This window comes from Pseudorca crassidens, chromosome 3, assembly GCF_039906515.1.
Source record: "Pseudorca crassidens isolate mPseCra1 chromosome 3, mPseCra1.hap1, whole genome shotgun sequence".
Lineage (NCBI taxonomy): Eukaryota > Metazoa > Chordata > Mammalia > Artiodactyla > Delphinidae > Pseudorca > Pseudorca crassidens.
The window spans coordinates 140,475,019-140,492,648 of NC_090298.1; the positions used below are offsets into that span (position 1 = coordinate 140,475,019).

Sequence of the window (17,630 nt, forward strand, 5' to 3'; positions counted from 1 at the left end):
GGCTGGAGCTGTCTAGGAGAGGCACATACCCTCAGCTGATCATATCCCCTACTGGCTCTTTCACATATTGAAATTTCCTGTCCAGCCTCTGCAGGCATTTGAGTTTGCAATGCCTGCTTCAGAAGACCTAAGGAGGAAAAGCATAGCCTTGGTGGTCCAGGGAACCCCAGCAGTCAAGCCCTGATCCAGCTCTGGGTGTGAGCTGAGCCCCTTACCTGATGAGTCAGTGACAGCAGGGTCGGCCAGCCGCCCGTAGTGTGCCATAAGTTTGAGCTTGGTTTCCTGTTTCCTGTGTTTCTTGCCCATATAATGTTGCTGAGCCATGACAGGGTCATTGAAAGTCGCGTGGCAGAGGCTGCAGAACTTGTCTGGGTCTATCATCTCTCTATTCTGGTGCAAGGCTAAGGTGGAGGCCACAAGGAAAGGGTTTGTAAGGCGTTTCGACAGAGCTGCGGTGAGAGAGTTCAAACAGAAACAATGAAAAAACCCAGAAGGTGCCAGGCTTTCGCGTATGCTGAATGCAAAGAAAGGCTGGGTCACTAGTTAATCACACCTGCAGATGTGGCACTGCCTGTGTGAATCACACAGTGAAAATCTTCTCTAATTGAGAAGATATGGGGAGCCCAAAGACCGCCTACTTTGTTCGGCAGCTTTAACTACTTCAGGCACATGAATCCTGATTTTCTTATATTCAGAGAGGGATCTGCACTTCTACTATCAAGTTGACAAATTACAACAGATTAGATATGTACATGCTTGCAATCTTCTCATCCCTCAGAATTCCCCAGAACTTCACAGCAAATAGGACAAGAAGTTTGGGTGTTTTACTCCCATCCTCAAAGTATCCCAGTTATAGATTTGGAAGTCAATGCACAGATGTAGAAAATGAGGGCCTGAGGGCCTGGAGGGTCATTTAGAAAAGGCACTATACTAGGGGGGCCTTTTAGGCTACACTGCCTTCTAGGCTGAGTGGGGGAGCGGAGGATGACATTGACATTTAGTTATGAGATTTGTATATATATTTTCTCTTTTGGTCCTCAGAACTATGCCATGAGGTAGGTGTCATTTTGCCACAATACAGAGAAAAACCGAGGCTCAGATGGGTGAAATGACTTACCCAAGATCACCCAGCTAATGAGTGAATACAGGCCTGTGTGATCCTAAAGACCATGCCCTCTCCTCTATGCCAGGCTGCCAGAGCGTGGCAGGGAGATCTGAAGGCTACAGTCCATGCGTTCACCTTCAGAAAACATCCCTGGCTGTGGTCCATGAATTCAGTTAATCAGAGCCTGGTATGGGCATATATGTAAGCCTCCCGTGGGCCAACAAATGTCCTGATGCTGACTGCAGGCTGCACTGCTGCTTTATAAAGTGGATGTCATGACTCACTAATGAGTCCACGTGGCTGGAATGGTGTCAATCTAGTAACCACTGCTTTAAAAATGTGGTCTAGAACCCCCACCAATGGTGGAGGAGAGGTGAGGCTCAGCAGCACTCACAGACAGATGTTCTTTCATCTCTGTACCACTTCAATGGGGGAAGTTTTGAGGATTTTCAACAAGCCAGAAGTAACTTGCTGGCTTTTCCCACAATGGTTTTCCAGTATAGGAAATCTCAATTTCCCTGGCTACTTGATTTTCCTTAGCCATTGTTTCAGCAAGTCACTGGAAAAGTAAGGTACATGTTGTAGAATATTCAGTAATATTAGAAAATATTCAGTATGTGGTGTTGAGTTAAAAAAAAAAAAAGCAGGTTATACAGCAAACTGGTTCTTATGTCCTCGGTTCTGTAAAACAACAAAAACCATACTGGTGATGTGTGGAAAAAAGACCAAAAGCATTGAGCAGAAGTGTGCTTTTCAGTCTTTTCCAACTTTTCTACAATGAATGTAGATTCTTGATATCAGAAAAGAAATAATCATGACCACTGAAACATAAGGGTCTTTCTTTAAAAGATACTGAAGAGAAGCATCAGAGGTGAATGGTTAAGTAAAGTTGGAGGAACCACTTAATAAACATCTAGTAAAAATGAGAGCTACAGGAGTCTTCTCTCAGGAAACAACTTGAAATATGGAAAGAGAATTCTACAGGAATGTTTGCTGTAGTGTTATTTACAAACATTAATAAAGGAGAGGGGGAAAACGTAAATGTTCACCATTAGAGGACTGGTTAAATAAATGTGTTGTGATGGGATATTGTCATTAAAAATGTTTATGAAAAAGTTTTTAATAACATGGGGAAATACAAATGTTATATTAAGTGAAAAGAGCATAAAAGAAAATTATACATATGATACGATCATGTCATTATTAAAAGATATAACGTGCAATCTATATGTGTATACTGGTATTTTGAAATGTTACCAACATATTAACAGTGTTTCTCTCTTGATGGCAGGATTTGGGTGGTATTTTACTTTCCTCTTTGTACCTTTTGCATTGTTTGAACTAGAAATCACAATAATGAGTATACGTTGTTTTTATAAAAACAATAAGGTTAAAGTATTTTACGTTTATATACATAATCTAGACATACATAAAACACATATACGCACAGATATACACACATACACATAACAAAAGATTATAGGAGAAACAGTACTCCAAAATGTTAACAGTGGTTATCTTTGAATGGTAAAATTATGAGTATTTTTCTTTCCATTTATCTATATTTTCCATATTTTCTACAACATGCTTGTATTACTTTTACATTAGAAAAATGTTTAATTTCAGAAATATAGTTGTAAACTCATGTAATAACATGGAAATGTGCTTAAACTACAAAATCAAAAGTTAAAGCAGGATACAAATGGTACATGCACTATGATTATAACTATATAAAAACATACCTGTTATGTGGCAAGGGCCAAAAGTAAATACAAAACATAAACCCTTGAATATGGAATCTTTGGACCGGGCATATTCCAGGGAATTTTCCCATTTATAGAAAGTTAAGCTCATATAAACCTAAAGATAAGTGACCATATAAAGTTCTGTTCTTAAGCTAATTTCCCTTGGTCTAATGTTTAATCTTTTTGGTACCATAAATGGTACCAAACACTGACTTTAAACAAAAGCAATTAGTACTAGTATAACTTAATGATGAACAAACCATAAGCAAAGCCAGTGACACGCTCCAGGTGGTGGATGCCTGATCAACTACTGCATTTTATGTGGGGATTCCATTCACTGGCTATCTTGATGATGGTGATAATACTAACAATAGGAACTGTCGGGAATTCCCTGGCAGTCCAGTGATTAGGACTTGGCACTTTCACTACCAGGGCCTGGGTTCAATCCTTGGTCGGGGAACTAAGATCCTGCAGGCCACTTGGCCAAAAAAAAAGAGAACTGTACTTTACTGAGCATTTATTACATCCTAGGTTCCTTGTATACCTTATTTCATCCTCAAAACCTATGAAGTAGTATTATCAACATTTTATAGGTGAGAAAACTCAGGCACAAAGAAGTTCAGTCATACAGATGGTAAATAGCAGTGGCAGGATTTAAACTTGGGCATCCATGACTTTATCCCTTGTTTCATAGCAGGAATACTAGATTGGGGTGTAATAAGAGAGTATAATTATGAGTGATTTTTTTACCCTCTCTTCAAAGTCTTCCAAAACATCACTGTCTTGTTTTTATAATACAGCAATTCAAAAAAGGACAAGTATTATAGATAGTATAGTCTACTTCTTGGTCCAAAATAAAGACAGAAGCAAAAATTACCAAGAAAAAAATAAAATAAAGATCAAAGAACTTTCAGTTTTGACTAATTGCAGTTAGCAGAGGTTTAAAATCCCAGAAAGTCATTAGTTAATGAGATGAAAGTGAAGGCTGAGCCCCAGTGGTGACAAGATAAAGGGGGCTATTTTAGAAGTCACTGCACTGGGAATGAATTCATGGCAGTTGCAAATACAGTTTGCTGGGCAGTAGTGGCAGCACTGAAGTATTCAGCTTCGAAAGGCAAGTCCCTGTCTTGAGGAGAACAGGCAGCTTTGAGGATTAAAGTGAGCAGGGCATAACCTGAGCACACGAAAAAGACACGGATTTAGCTTTTAACTTGGAATGCATGGCAACAGGGCAGGTGGATGCTAGGAGGGAAAAATCTAAGTGAGAGAGGTAGGAGATGGAATGCTCTCCTGGTGTGCATAGCCTGGAGGACTCTGGCACTCCTGACTTATAATTATTTTTAAGGACAAAAGCTCAGGGCTAAGAAGCTTCTATAGAGAAAAACTGATGTAACCAAAGAAAGGGAGGTTAGGTGAGTACAACTCCGAGGATGCATTTCACTGAAGCTGGGTCTACTTTGATATTTTTAAGGGCTCTCAAAAGCAGTTCAACCTCTTCAAGTCTGTGGCCCCAGTGAGCATTTCTGGGAGCACCTGGCATTGGTGCCTTGAGGACGGGAGGGGTCCCGATACATAGCACCACTCAGGAAAACCAGTACCTTCCACCTTAGTGGATTGCTGCTTCAGCTTTAAGTTCTTTGCGTGGGTCTTCCCCAGGTAGTGCGACTGGGCCACGACAGGGGAGGAAAAGGTCATGTTACAGATGGGGCAGCACTGGTTCTTGTCTTTGCTTCTGCTGCTCTTCTGGTTAGGAGAAAGAACACAGGTCTGATCACGCCACTGCCCGGCCAGAAAATCTTCACTGGTTCCCCACTGCCCATAGGAGAATGAGCATTCAAGGCCCCCTTCACACACTAACCCCAACCTACCTTTCTGGATTCTTTTCCAGCTACTTCATCCCATGCTCTACTCACCATTCCCCATTTTGTTCTCTGCTACTTCCTTGTTTTACTTGGGCCATTCCTGCTGCCTAGAATGATCTTCCTTTCTTTACTGCCTGGCATATGTCTGCTTAGCCTTCAAGGCCCAGATTAAATATTACCTCTTCTGAGAGACTTTTACTCAAGAAAATTACTCAGTAAACAATTATCAAGCCACTTTGTGTGATTATTCCAGGAAGAAAGAACTAATCTTGTTCTTCCTCTGTACTCCTGGAGTGCATTAAATAGACCTCTATCATACCACTCGCTTGTCACCCTAAACTGACAGTGTCACAGCTTAGGAGACTTTTCTGTGAACTAAAGTGCAACATTTGGGCAAAGACTGTTGGATTCATCTTTGTTGCCTATCCTTAGCACTCTGCTGGAGTCTGGCACACAGCAGAAGTTCAGGGTTTGATGAACAAGCAGATCATTGGGTTTTATTTCATGATTATGATTAGGCTAGAAAACAATGTACTTCAAGTCTATATTAAGAGTTCCCAGCCTCTCTCTTATGTCTGATTTCTGAATACAGTATTCATTCTAATATAGCATTTTTCAACCTTGGTACTATTGTCATTTTGGGTTGGATAACTCTTTGTTGGACGGGGAGGGGCCCACGATCTCATTAGAACTACTGGGCCACTCCTAGAGTAGAAGGATCAGAGATATAAAGAGGTGAAGTGACTTGCCCAGGGTCACAGAGTTGATCTTGTCTTTCTGGATTCTAAATCACAAGAAGGGCAACCAGGGGATGAGCCAGTGAATTTGGAGAAGGGATAAGCAAGGCCCTTGCAAACCTGTGGTCCCTATGACAGGGAGGCACAGTTTGTAGTGTAAGCTCTTACTCACTGAGCATCCACTAGGAATTGGAATTTTACCTCACAATACCCTTAAGAGGTAGGAACTATTATCTCCATTTTATGGGTGAAGTACAGAGAGGTTAAGTGACTTGTCCAAAGTCACCCAACCATTAAGTTGTAGAGCTAGTATTGGGCCCTAGTCTGCTGACTTTTCATCCCATGACATTTGCACAGCCTGCTATGGAACAAAAATAATGGTACACCTGAGGCACTGGGGTTGTTTCAGCATAATTCTCACAGTATTTCTAAGGCAAAAAGCAAACATGCTGGAAAAGTGTTTATTCCACTTGTTTATTCCAAATATTCAAGTATTGAACTCAGCTCTTTCCCCCAGATCTCAAGAAAGCAAGCAACCTGGCTTTCTTCCACTTTCTCTTCTTGAGTAGGGAATGGACAGCTGTCCTACTCTAACAAACCACTGACAATGGCTCCATTTACTGAGCCCCTACTATGTGCCAGGCTCTGTGTTGGGTGCTTTAATAAACCTTCCTTCATTTTAGTTTGGGAAAATCCTGAAAGGTAGTTGACATTAGCATCCTCATTATTATAGAGGAAGAAATCAAGGCTCAGAGAAGTAATAAGACTTGCCCAAATCACAGAACAGGGCCAGGATTTGTAGCCAAGTCAGTCTGACTCAAAGCCCATGTTCTTTCCACCACACCAACCTGCCTGCTGGCTTCATCAGGAAGTGAGCAGTCTCAACATGGCAGCTGTATTACCTGATCTGAGTCTAGCTTCTTCGTGTCCCCCTTTAATGTCTCCATTCCATGGATTGCTAGGTATCTCTTCACTTTGTTGGCATGTTTTTTGCTCTGCAAGAACCCAGGAAAAAGATCAAAGATAGCTAAATGCCATTTCATATCTAAGGCACTCAAAAACACTAGATTTTCATCTGATTCATCCTCACAGACACTTTTGAGGAGGAGAGGGTGGGGGAAGAAACCTAGTTTATTGAGTTCCTACTCTGTATAAAGTACTTAAATGCTGTCAAATCTAATCATCACAATAATTTATGAGAAAATTATCATCATCTCAATCTTATAGATGAGGAAACTGAGGCTGAAGATAGTGAGGTTTCTTGCCCAAGATGAGTAGCGGAGATGTGATTCAAACACAGGTCTATTTAAAGCCAAAGCATGTACTTTCTACTGTACCAAGCTGCATGGGAACATGTAAGTATAATGATCCTGATTTGGATGGAAGAAATGAGACTCAGAAAAATTAAGTCAATCTTCAAGTCACAGCCAACATGCATGGAGGCAACACCTGGGTGGCTAAAAAGGAATTCACTGCACAAGCCAGGGAGAAGTGGGGGTTTGACACTGGGTCTGGAAAAATAAAGCAGTACTAAAGGTACAAGGGCATACCTGGTAGTGTGCCAGCTTCTGGGACTCAGAAATTAGCAAGGCGCAGCAAACCTTACACTGGGTGCTGGTGAAGAGACACTGGTTCTTCTGGATCATGTGTTCCACTACAGAGAGGAAAATAAAAAATCTTTGAGTTAAAAACCTGCCTCAACAGCACTGTCTTTGAACCCTGCCTCAAACACATGAACTGAGTAATGGAATGCCATACTATTAAATCGGCAAACCTCAGCCACCCCTGCCCTACTGCTTTCATGACTCACGCTATATTCTCGTGCCACCTCACCTGTAACTTACTTTATACTTTTATGTACGCCAACTTTCTTTCTTTCTTTCTAAATGATTATTATTATTTATTTAGTTATTTTTGGCTGTGCCACATGGCATGTGGGATCTTAGTTCCCCGACCAGGGATGGAACCCAAGCCCCCTGCAGTGGAAGCGTGGAGTCTTAGCCACTGGACCGCCAGGGAAGTCCCTATGCCAACTTTCTTTACTAAGTAAATTCTTTTAAAAAGGAATCTTTAAATTATAAACTTAAGTAAATACCAATAAAAATAAATACAATAAAAATGAAACAATTCTAGCCAGATACTGGTGTGAGAGGCTTGCAGTTCTCTCTAAAAAGAACATTAAGAAAGTGGCAAACGCAGTCTCTGCTGCTGTCACTGCCCCAGTCTCTTCCCCCGGCCTCTTGTTGCCACTGAATTGCCAAGATGTCACTTTCTAACAAGCTGACTCTGGACAAGCTGGACGTGAAGGGGTAGCGGGTCATCATGAGAGTGGACTTCAATGTTCCTAGGAAGAACAACAAGATAACAAACAACCAGAGGATCAAGGCTGCCGTTCCAAGCATCAAATTCTGCTTGGACACTGGAGCCAAGTCAGTTGTTCTTATGAGCCATCTGGGCTGGACTGATGGTGTCCCCATGCCTGACAAGTACTCCCTGCAGCCAGTTGCTGTAGAACTCAAATCTCTGCTGGGCAAGGATGTTTTGTTCTTGAAGGACTAGAAAGCTTGTGCTGACCTAGCTGCTGGGTCTGTCATCCTGCTGGAGAACCTTCGCTTTCATGTGGAGGAAGACGGGAAGGGAAAAGATGCTTCTGGGAACAAGGTTAAAGCTGAGCCAGCCAAAATGGAATTCCGTTAGGTAATTTTAGATATTTCAAAATCAGATCAAGAACAGTGAGAAGGGACTTCCCTGGTGGTGCAGTGGTTAAGAATCCGCCTGCCAGTGCACGGGACACAGGTTCGAGCCCTGGTCTAGGAAGATCCCACATGCCACGGAGCAACTAAGCCCATGCACCCCAACTACTGAGCCCACGAGCCACAACTACTGAAGCCTGCACGCTTAGAGCCTGTGTTGCGCAACAAGAGGAGTCACCGCAATGAGAAGCCCGTGCACTGCAATGAAGAGTAGCCACCACTCGCCGCAACCAGAGAAAGCCTGCTCACAGCAACAAAGACCCAATGCAGCCAAAAAAAAAATTACCTAATGTGTCACACAAGTTCCACACCATAGGAATCTATAGTATTAACCTGTGCTTAATTGTTGGGCCTGGAAAACAAAGCTTTACTTTTTGAGGAGGGAGTAAAATCTCACACAAGGCATGAGTTCTATCATGACATCGACAATCTGAGGCAGGGGTAGAGTCTGGCAAATTCATGTGTTTTATCTTCTACTCTGGACCAAAAAGTGGGCAAGATTCTCTGGAGGGAGGTTCTTGGGGGAGAACTTTTTTTTTTTTTTTTTTTGCGGTACGCGGGCCTCTCACTGCTGTGGCCTCTCCCGTTGCGGAGCACAGGCTCCGGACGCGCAAGCTCAGCGGCCATGGCTCACGGGCCCAGCCGCTCCACGGCATGCGGGATCTTCCCGGACGGGGGCACGAACCCGCGTCCCCTGCAACGGCAGGCGGACTCTCAACCACTGCGCCACCAGGAAAGCCCGGGGGGGAACTTTTAAGGTGCCTCTCCCTACTCCACAAGATATAAAGCTTATTTATTTATGCCAGCCCTTTTGGGAAGAAGGGCTGTTGTCTGGCTATATTTCTGACCCTGAGGGTCTTTTGTTTATTTCCCTATTTTTCTCCTACAGTGTTTGGTAAATTTTTGTGAAAGACTGTGGCTGCCTCAGCCGTGCTCAGAGAAATCAACAGAAGTGGGTCTGTGAACACATCTGGGCCAGAGCTTTTTTTTTTTTTTTTTGCGGTACGCGGGCCTCTCACTGCTGTGGCCTCTCCCGTTGCAGAGCACAGGCTCCGGACGCGCAGGCTCAGCTGCCATGGCTCACGGGCCCAGCCGCTCCGCGGCATGTGGGATCTTCCCAGACCGGGGCACGAACCCGTGTCCCCTGCATCGGCAGGCGGACTCTCAACCACTGCGCCACCAGGGAAGCCCGGGCCAGAGCTTTTTAAATGGAGGGTGAGAGGCTCCTCAGAATGCAAAGCCCATAAAGGGAAAATGCTACCCAGGAGTCAGGATCCAGCCATTCTCTCCTCGCATGGAGATGATGGATTTTGTTTTATTAAAGGAGACGGGGTTTCCTTTCAAGGATATTCAGAATCTGACTCCCAAAGACTAAACAGGGCAAGGACCACGTCACTTATGACTTTGTATACCCAGTATCTAATAAAATGCCTGACCCAGAATGGCCATCACTAAAAAGTCTGCAAATAACAAATGCTGGAGATGGTATGGAGAAAAGGGAACCCTCCTATGCTGTTGGTGGGAATGTAAATTGGTGCAGCCACTGTGGAAAACAGTATGGAGGTTCCTCAAAAAACTAAAAATAGGGCTTCCCTCGTGGCGCAGTGGTTGAGAGTCCGCCTGCCGATGCAGGGGACACGGGTTCGTGTCCCGGTTCGGGAAGATCCCACATGCCGCGGAGTGGCTGGGCCCGTGAGCCATGGCCACTGAGCCTGCGCGTCCAGAACCTGTGCTCCGCAACGGGAAAGGCCACAACAGTGAGAGGCCCATGTACCGCAAAAAAAAAAAAAAAACCAAAAAAACCCAAAAAAAACCTAAAAATAGAGTTGCGATATGATCCAGCAATCCCACTCCTGGGCATATATCCAGCCAAAACTATAATTCAAAAAGATACATGCACCCCTATGTTCATAGCAGCACTATTCACAATAGCCATGACATGGAAACAACCTAAATGTTCATTGATAGATGAATGGATAAAGAAGATGTGGTACATATATACAATGGAATACTACTCAGCCATAAAAAAGAATGAAATAATGTAATTTGCAGCAACACGGATGGACCTAGAGATTATCATACTAAGTGAAGTCAGAAAGAGAAAGACAAACACCATATATCACTTACATGTGGAATCTAACATATGACACAAATGAACTTATCTACAAAACAGAAACAGACTCACAGACATAGAGAACAGACTCATCATTGCCAAGGGGGAGGTGGGAGAGGGATGGATTGGGAGTTTGGGATTAGTAGATGCAAACTATCATATATAGAATGGATTAAACAACAAGGTCCTACTGTATAGCACAGGGAAGTATATTTAATATACTGTGATAAACCATAATGGAAAAGAATATGAAAAAGAATATACATGTATATGTATGTATATATATGAAACTGAATCACTTTGCTATACAGCAGAAATTAACACATTGTAAATCAACTATACTTCAATAAAATAAATTAAAAATAAAATCCCTAACCCACAGGAGGGGCTTGGTGAATACCTGCTGAGTAAATGAAATACACATCTTTGGCCTCAGAGAATACATTCACACAGTTCACAATTATGTATTCAGAATGCCTTCTACGTGCCAGCAATGGGTTTAGTGCTGGGGCCATGTCAACAAATAAGAGAGAGTACAAAGTAAATAAATAAGCAAGATAGTGACAGAGAGTGAGAAATATTATGAAAACAAGCAGACAAAGTAAGTGGTAGAGAATGTTGGGGCAGTATAGTCAGTGAAGACCATGCTAGGGAGGCGTTAGCCACAAGAAGGTCTGGGGGAAACTGTTCCAGCCTGAGACAGTGTCAAGTCTCTGAGGCAGGGATGAGTTTGGCATATGCAAGGAATGAAGAGAAGGACAGTGTGGATAGAGTATGGTGAATGAGAGAATAGTGGTAGGAAATAAAGTTGGAGAGAGTTTGAGGCCTACCAGATCATGTGGAATGAGTATAAGGCCTCATAAACCATGGTATGAACTACAGATTTTATTCTTAGTGCAATGAGAGGTGACAAGATATGGCTTATGTTTTGAAAAGATTAGTCTATTCGTTGTGTCAGCAGATTGTATGGGAATAGGAATGGAAACAGGAAGAACAGGGAAGAGGCTGTTGCAGTCTTCTAGGCAATAGATGAAAGAAATGTGGACTAGGCAGGTTGTCAGTGGAGATGAGAAAAGTGGATGGATTTGGAATTATGTTCTGGAAGTAGATCTGACATCCAATTTCTTTGATTGGATGTAGGGGGTGAAGTAGGAGAGCATTCAAGGATAACTCCTAGGTTTTGAATTTGAGAAACTAACAGATGAGAACTGGAGGAAGACAGCCTTGGAGGAGAAATTAAAGACGTTTCCTTTGGCTATATTAAACATGAGTGGTCTATCACATACATGGGTAGAGATATCAAGTAGTCAGCTAGAGATTCAGGCCTAGAGCTTGAGGGAAAGGTCAGAGCTGGGGATACAAATTGAGACTCCTGGGACTGAGTCTTGGACCCTCCAAATTTAGAAGTCAGGCAGAGGAAGTGAAGTTGAATATAAAATGAGTATGAGGCGGGACTTTGGCTATAGCAGAGTGAGGAGATCCTCTTCACCCAAGGCAACTAAAACACTGAACAAAATTGACAAAAACAATCCCTTCAGTACCCTGGAAATTGACCAAAGGCACTTAGCAATCTGGGAAGCACTTATGCTTGTACATCTGCTGAACTTTGGGTGAGAAGAGCGGGAATCTGGGACTGCTCTCATCCCCTCCCACACTCAGTCAGTGCAGAGGTTCTACCAGGAAGAGGTAGGATGTGAGAACCAATAGCTTCCCTGTGGAAGAGGAAATCACTTGATTTGGAGTGGTGGGCAATACCCCTATCTAGTGATAATATTGGTGGAAGTGATGGTCTCAGAGGTAGGTGAGGAGGAAAGGCCAAAGGCTCTACTATAGCCTTTGCTGTGTCATGTTTGTGGTTGAGACTGTGTGGCAGTGGGGACCTAAGAGGGCCCAAGTTAGCCACATACTCCTGGCCAACTCTGAGGTTGTACACATGCACAGAAGAGATGCAAAAGGCCCTGACAGAAAGTAAAAGCCAGGGCTGACTTTAAAATGGCCTGAACTTTGAATGTAATTTCCTACCTACCTACAGATCCAACCGAGGCCTTTACTGGCTCCAGGTGTTTACTGAATCACTGGTTGACTACTAAGCAACACATAGACACATGGAAGACAGAAATTATAAAAACGAACCAAATTGGGAATATTTGCTCTTAAAGTCTTCAGCTACCATGTAAGCGATTTTCTTCCAGGCTGTGAGGAAGCCTTAACTATTCCATGCATGAAATCACATGGAGAGACCCTGAGACTATGTGAAAAAAGAGATGCCCGGCCAGCCTCCAGAAGTTCCATCCCACTGCTGTTTCAGCTCTAGCCACTACCTGACTGCAACTGCATAAGAGACCTTGAGTCAGAACTGTCCAGCCAACCCTTTCTTGAATTCCTGACTCACAAAATCTGTGAGAGATTCATGAGGTTGGAGGAAGCTAAGGTCCACAGAGGGAAAAAGAACTTATATGAATTATCAGAATTCTGAGAAGGTGGCCTGAATGTGAATCCCTGTTTCCCAAATATCCACATACAACTCTAATCCAATTACCAGAGGGGATAGGTTTGATACAGGAAATTAGATGCTTAGAAAATCATTGGAAAGGCTGAAGGTACTAGGTTGAGCCTTCCAGAAATGTCTCTAGGAACAATGCATAACTGTTCCAACAGGTGAGCTATAATCTCTGAGGCCTCCACTGCAGCCTTGCTGGAAGTAAGAAGCTTCCATTGTCATTGAACATGCCTCTTAACATATGAAGCTGGAGAATGGATGCTGGAACACTGATGTAAGAAGATCTCATAGTTCCACGACCTTTCTTGACAGTAACAATAGCTGTAGAAATATGATCTTCACTGCATTTCTGCCTTCCAAATCTTACGAGAAGGCATCTGATTGGCAGGATTTATTTTGTATCCATATTGTAGACAATCAGAAGAGGTATGGGGCAGAGGCTGAGAGATCTAGAATGCGACATAGAGGGCTGATTTTCATAGGGTCATGAAGTAGGGACAATAAGTCTAGCCATATCAACAACTAAATTAAATGTCAATAGTTTAAACAGCCCACTCAAAAGGCAGAGATTGGGCTTCCCTGCTGGCGCAGTGGTTGAGAGTCCGCCTGCCGATGCAGGGGACATGGGTTCGTGCCCCAGTCCGGGAAGATCCCACATGCCGCGGAGCGGCTAGGCCTGTGAGCCACGGCTGCTTAGCCTGCGCATCCGGAGCCTGTGCTCCGCAATGGGAGAGGCCACAACAGTGAGAGGCCCACATACCGCAAAAAAAAAAAAAAAAAACAGGCAGAGATTATTAGAGAATAAAAAAAACAAGATTTATACAATGGAATTCTATTTAGCAATAAAAAGGAATGACGTATTAATACACACTACAATTTGGCTAAACCTCAAAAACATGCTGAGTGAGAGAAGCCAAATGGAAAAGACTATATATTATAGGATTCCATTTACTGAAAGGTCCAGAAAAGGCAAATTTATAGACAGAAAACAGATTAGTGGTTGCCGAGAGCAGGAGGTAAGAGTGGGGATTTAATGTAAAGGAGCACAAATTGGAGTGATGGAAATATTCTAAACTGGACTAGGGCTATACAACTCTATACTTTTACTACAATTAATTGAATTTTACAGTTACAATGGGTGAATTTTATGGTATGTAAATTATAACTCAATGAGAAAACAAAAATTATAACTAAGAGAAAATAAAAAACCAAGGTGAGTAGGACTCGGTGTTTTAGGTATCTACCTAGACCTCAAATAAATTATTGGACAAAGTGAGGAGAGCAGGGAAGTGAACTGGGTTCTAAATGACTGTGGGCATTCATACACACATAAACAGTTCACTTCCCAGAGCACAGCTGCTGTGTTCTCTGCTTCAATGTCCAAGGCATGCCTTCTGTATCCCCTGAGGACAAAGGGCGCCTCCTCTTTGTGTACCCTCAACTCTTAGACTTCCCACTTCACTGCACCCACTACATTATACTGCAACTGTCTTGGTGTCTGCTTCCTGGATTAGACTACAAGCCCCTCCAGGGCAAGGCCAGTATTATTCTCAACTCTGTAGCTCTGATGCCCAGCCAATCCTGGGAACAGAGCAGGCATCAGTGAATGTTGGTCAAATTAATGAAAGGAAAATTGCAGGCGGTGGAGGGTGGAGGAGAGGCAACTTTGTGCCAAACAAGTTTGAAAGTATGGGGGTGAGGGGGATAGGAGCCTCTTATTAATTTAGGAGTCAGACTACACTAGTTTTTAAATTGGAGAAATATACACCAGGGTATAGGTATGTATACCACCCCAAATTTAAACATATCTTCCTTGGATGTGGTCAAAAATTCCATTTTATCCCAGGACAATCAGTTCACAAGCAACATATTAACTTTCCAAGATTAGTCTGCTCAGCAAGCAAACAAACCTTTAGAGAAATCTGATTTCCCTGCAGATTACCTGACAGGATCAGCACAAAAGCCCAGTTTGTGTACTTCTGGGTTAGAGTTAAGCAGCTAGCTCTGCTAAGGACTGTGAAGGGGGTCACAAAACGGGGTCAGAGCAGCTCTTTCCATCCTCCTCTTTCTATCTCCATCTTACCCAGAGCTAGGTCAAGTGCAGAACAAGCTGGGAAGCTTCAGCCCAGAAGTGCCCCCCTAGAGAGACTTGTATATCCTGTTCTCCACAACCTTGGGTCAAGCGTGGGATACAAAAAGCTGGAGCCATAGTATACCCGGCCAGGCTCCCGGGCTCCTGGCTCCCATATTAGAAAAGGGATTCAAGTGGTGGAAACAGGTGACACCAAGAAACAGGGGTAAGCCAGGGCTCAGTCTCCAAGTTCAGGAGGCACACTGAGGTATGGAGAAGGCCTTCTAGAGCCCTCGGAAGTGTGGGGCATGAAAGAAGGGAGGCAAGAGACACTAGGGGTGGGGGAACCTGGAGACTGGGATGGTGAAGGGGTTACGAGGCTGGCGGGGAAGGTTCTGAGGGTCTCCGAAACGGCGTGGACGGCACGCCCGGAGGATTCCAGTCCTCAAGTTTAGGAAGAAGTAAGCTCTCGCGGGTGAGGAAGGCGGGGTAAAGAACCACGCGGCCACAGCGTGAGAAGGCCCTTGACCATTTGCGCGCGCTTCTTGTGGCGTACAGCCTGGATTTTCAGGGGAGCTGGCACAACGCGCCCAGGTCTTGGTGAGGTGCACGAGTCAGGGAGTCCCGGGGCGCATCACGCCAGGGGGCGGGCCGGGCGCCAGAGGGTGTGACCGTAGACCCGGGGGCTGGTCCGCGTCCCCGCCCCGCGCTTCCGCCACGCTCCGCGAAAGGAGCAGGCGGGCGAGTGTCTTCCTGCCTCTGAAGTCCCCGGACTCACCTTCCTCCCTCCCCACTGGTTGGGCCCCGGACACTGCTTCCCAGAGGCGGCGCGCCCTCTCGCGGTCGAAGCGCAGCCCGTCGGGTTCCCGGCCCTCCCGCTCCTCCGAGTTGTTGTACGGCCGGGCCGCGCCGCTGTCCGCAGCCTCCGCGGTGCCCAACGCGGAATACTCCATCTTCCCCACAAACCCTAACCGGCTATAGCCGCTCATGAACCTTGGTCTCGCGAGATGTGGGTGGGAGGATGGCTTTGCCCGGCCAACAAATCTCGCGAGGTTTGAGTACTGCAGCTGCGTTGCGGTTCTGACCCTGGCCGTTCTTTTTCTTCGACGCTGCTGGGACTTCGGAGCTTGTGCAGTGGATTCGGAAGTCGGTCGCAGGTTCCACCGCATACCCCTCCCTCCGGGACAGGCTCGTGCAGTCCTTGGCTCAGGGTTCTCACCTTGCTCCGGTCAGCATTTGACACCTCACTTCTTTCGCATGAAGGCTCTGTTATGTGGGAATATCTTCTTCATTTCACTAGCAGGGCAACATTTGTTGCCATTTGAGTTCCAGATGCTGACCCCCAGCCTAGACCTCGCCCTAAACTCCACTCCAAAGTAACTGTCAAAAGCCAAAATTTAATCTTCCAACCCCGCACCTGCTCCTTCCCCAGTCTTCCGGAGCCACTATGTCTTGGCTGTGGTTATTGTAGCATCCTTACTGGTCTGTTCGCTTACCTTTAAGGTATTCCCAAAACAGTGGCCCCAGCGATCCTCTTATAACAGGCCATATCATGACACCCCGGTGCTCAGATTCTCCAAAACTTTACCATCTTACTCTTTTTTTTTAAAATTTATTTATTGTTGTGTGCGTTGGGTCTTTGTTGCTGCACGTGCGCTTTCTCTAGTTGTGGCGAGCGGGGGGCTACTCTTCGTTGCGGTGCGTGGGCTTCTCATTGAGGTGGCCTCTCGTTGCAGAGCACGGGCTTTAGGCACGTGGGCTTCAGTAGTTGTGGCTCGTGGGCTGTAGAGTGCAGGCTCAGTAGTTGTGGCGCATAGGCTTAGTTGCTCCGCAGCATGTGGGATCTTCCCGGACCAGGGCGCAGACCCGTGTCCCCTGCATTGGCAGGTGGATTCTTAACCACTGCGCCACCAGGGAAGCCCTCGGTGGCTTCTCTTGTTGTGGAGAATGGGCTCTAGCCGTGTGGGCTTCAGTAGTTGCGGCATGTGGGCTCAGTAGTTGTGGCTCATCAGCTCTAGAGTGCCGGCTCAGTAGTTGTGGCACAAAGGGCTTAGTTGCTCTGTGGCATGTGGGATCTCCCTGGACCAGGGATCGAACCCATGTACCCTGCATTAGCAGGCGGATTCTTAACCACTGCGCCACCAGGGAGGTCCCCTATCTTACTCTTTGTAAAAGACAAAGTCCTTGGGTTAGCCAACAGGGCCCTATACAATCTGACTTCTCTTAACCTCCCTGACGTCATCCTCTATTTTGTTAGCCTCCAATCCCTTCATTCCTGTCCCAGTTACCCTGGCCTTCTGGAATGTATTTCTCCCATATAGCCTCATGGCTCAGTCTCGCATTTCTGTACGCCCCTCCAAACACACTTCATATCCTCCTTTACTGCTTTATTTATTTTTTTCTCCTTAACACTTATTATCAGATATAGTATGTACTTTGCTTTTTATCTTGTTTATTGTTTGTTTCCCCACTGGAAGGCAAGCCCCAAGAAAACAGGAATTTTTGTCTGTTTTGTTCTCAGCTGAATCCCCAGCACATTGATATAGAGCCTGAATCCTCATAGGTACATACAAAACATTTGTTGAATGAATGAAACTTTTGATATTAAGTTATTCCAACCTCAGTTATTCAAACACTTGTTGAGAGTTTTCTATGAGCTAGATGTTGTCTTAGGCATTGGAATGCAGTGGTAAACAAGACAGACAGAGAATCTCTAGTAGAGTGTTTTTTATTCTAGTGAAGGA

General features: G+C 44.7%; 2 protein-coding genes across 5 annotated transcripts in view; one reads left to right on the plus strand and one right to left on the minus strand.

Moving 5' to 3' along the window:
• The window catches only part of ZNF346 (zinc finger protein 346), a 30,115-nt gene extending 14,239 nt beyond the window's left edge, over positions 1-15,876 (minus strand). For 3 of the 4 annotated variants that reach the window (XM_067732735.1, XM_067732733.1, XM_067732731.1), the window contains exons 1-5: positions 15,665-15,876; positions 7,000-7,103; positions 6,352-6,444; positions 4,449-4,593; positions 216-449 (exon numbers count right to left, since the gene is read on the minus strand). In XM_067732735.1, coding sequence (XP_067588836.1) covers positions 216-449; positions 4,449-4,593; positions 6,352-6,444; positions 7,000-7,103; positions 15,665-15,875 — 787 coding nt within the window. In that variant the 5' untranslated portion in view covers position 15,876. The remainder of the gene's footprint in view (positions 1-215; positions 450-4,448; positions 4,594-6,351; positions 6,445-6,999; positions 7,104-15,664) is intronic. The other variant, XM_067732732.1, reaches the window with a different exon arrangement.
• A 95-nt stretch (positions 15,877-15,971) lies between these two features.
• UIMC1 (ubiquitin interaction motif containing 1) overlaps positions 15,972-17,630 on the plus strand; it is a 190,131-nt gene continuing 188,472 nt past the window's right edge. The window contains exon 1 of the mRNA XM_067732741.1: positions 15,972-16,114. The gene's annotated coding sequence lies outside the window, so the exon portion shown is untranslated. The remainder of the gene's footprint in view (positions 16,115-17,630) is intronic.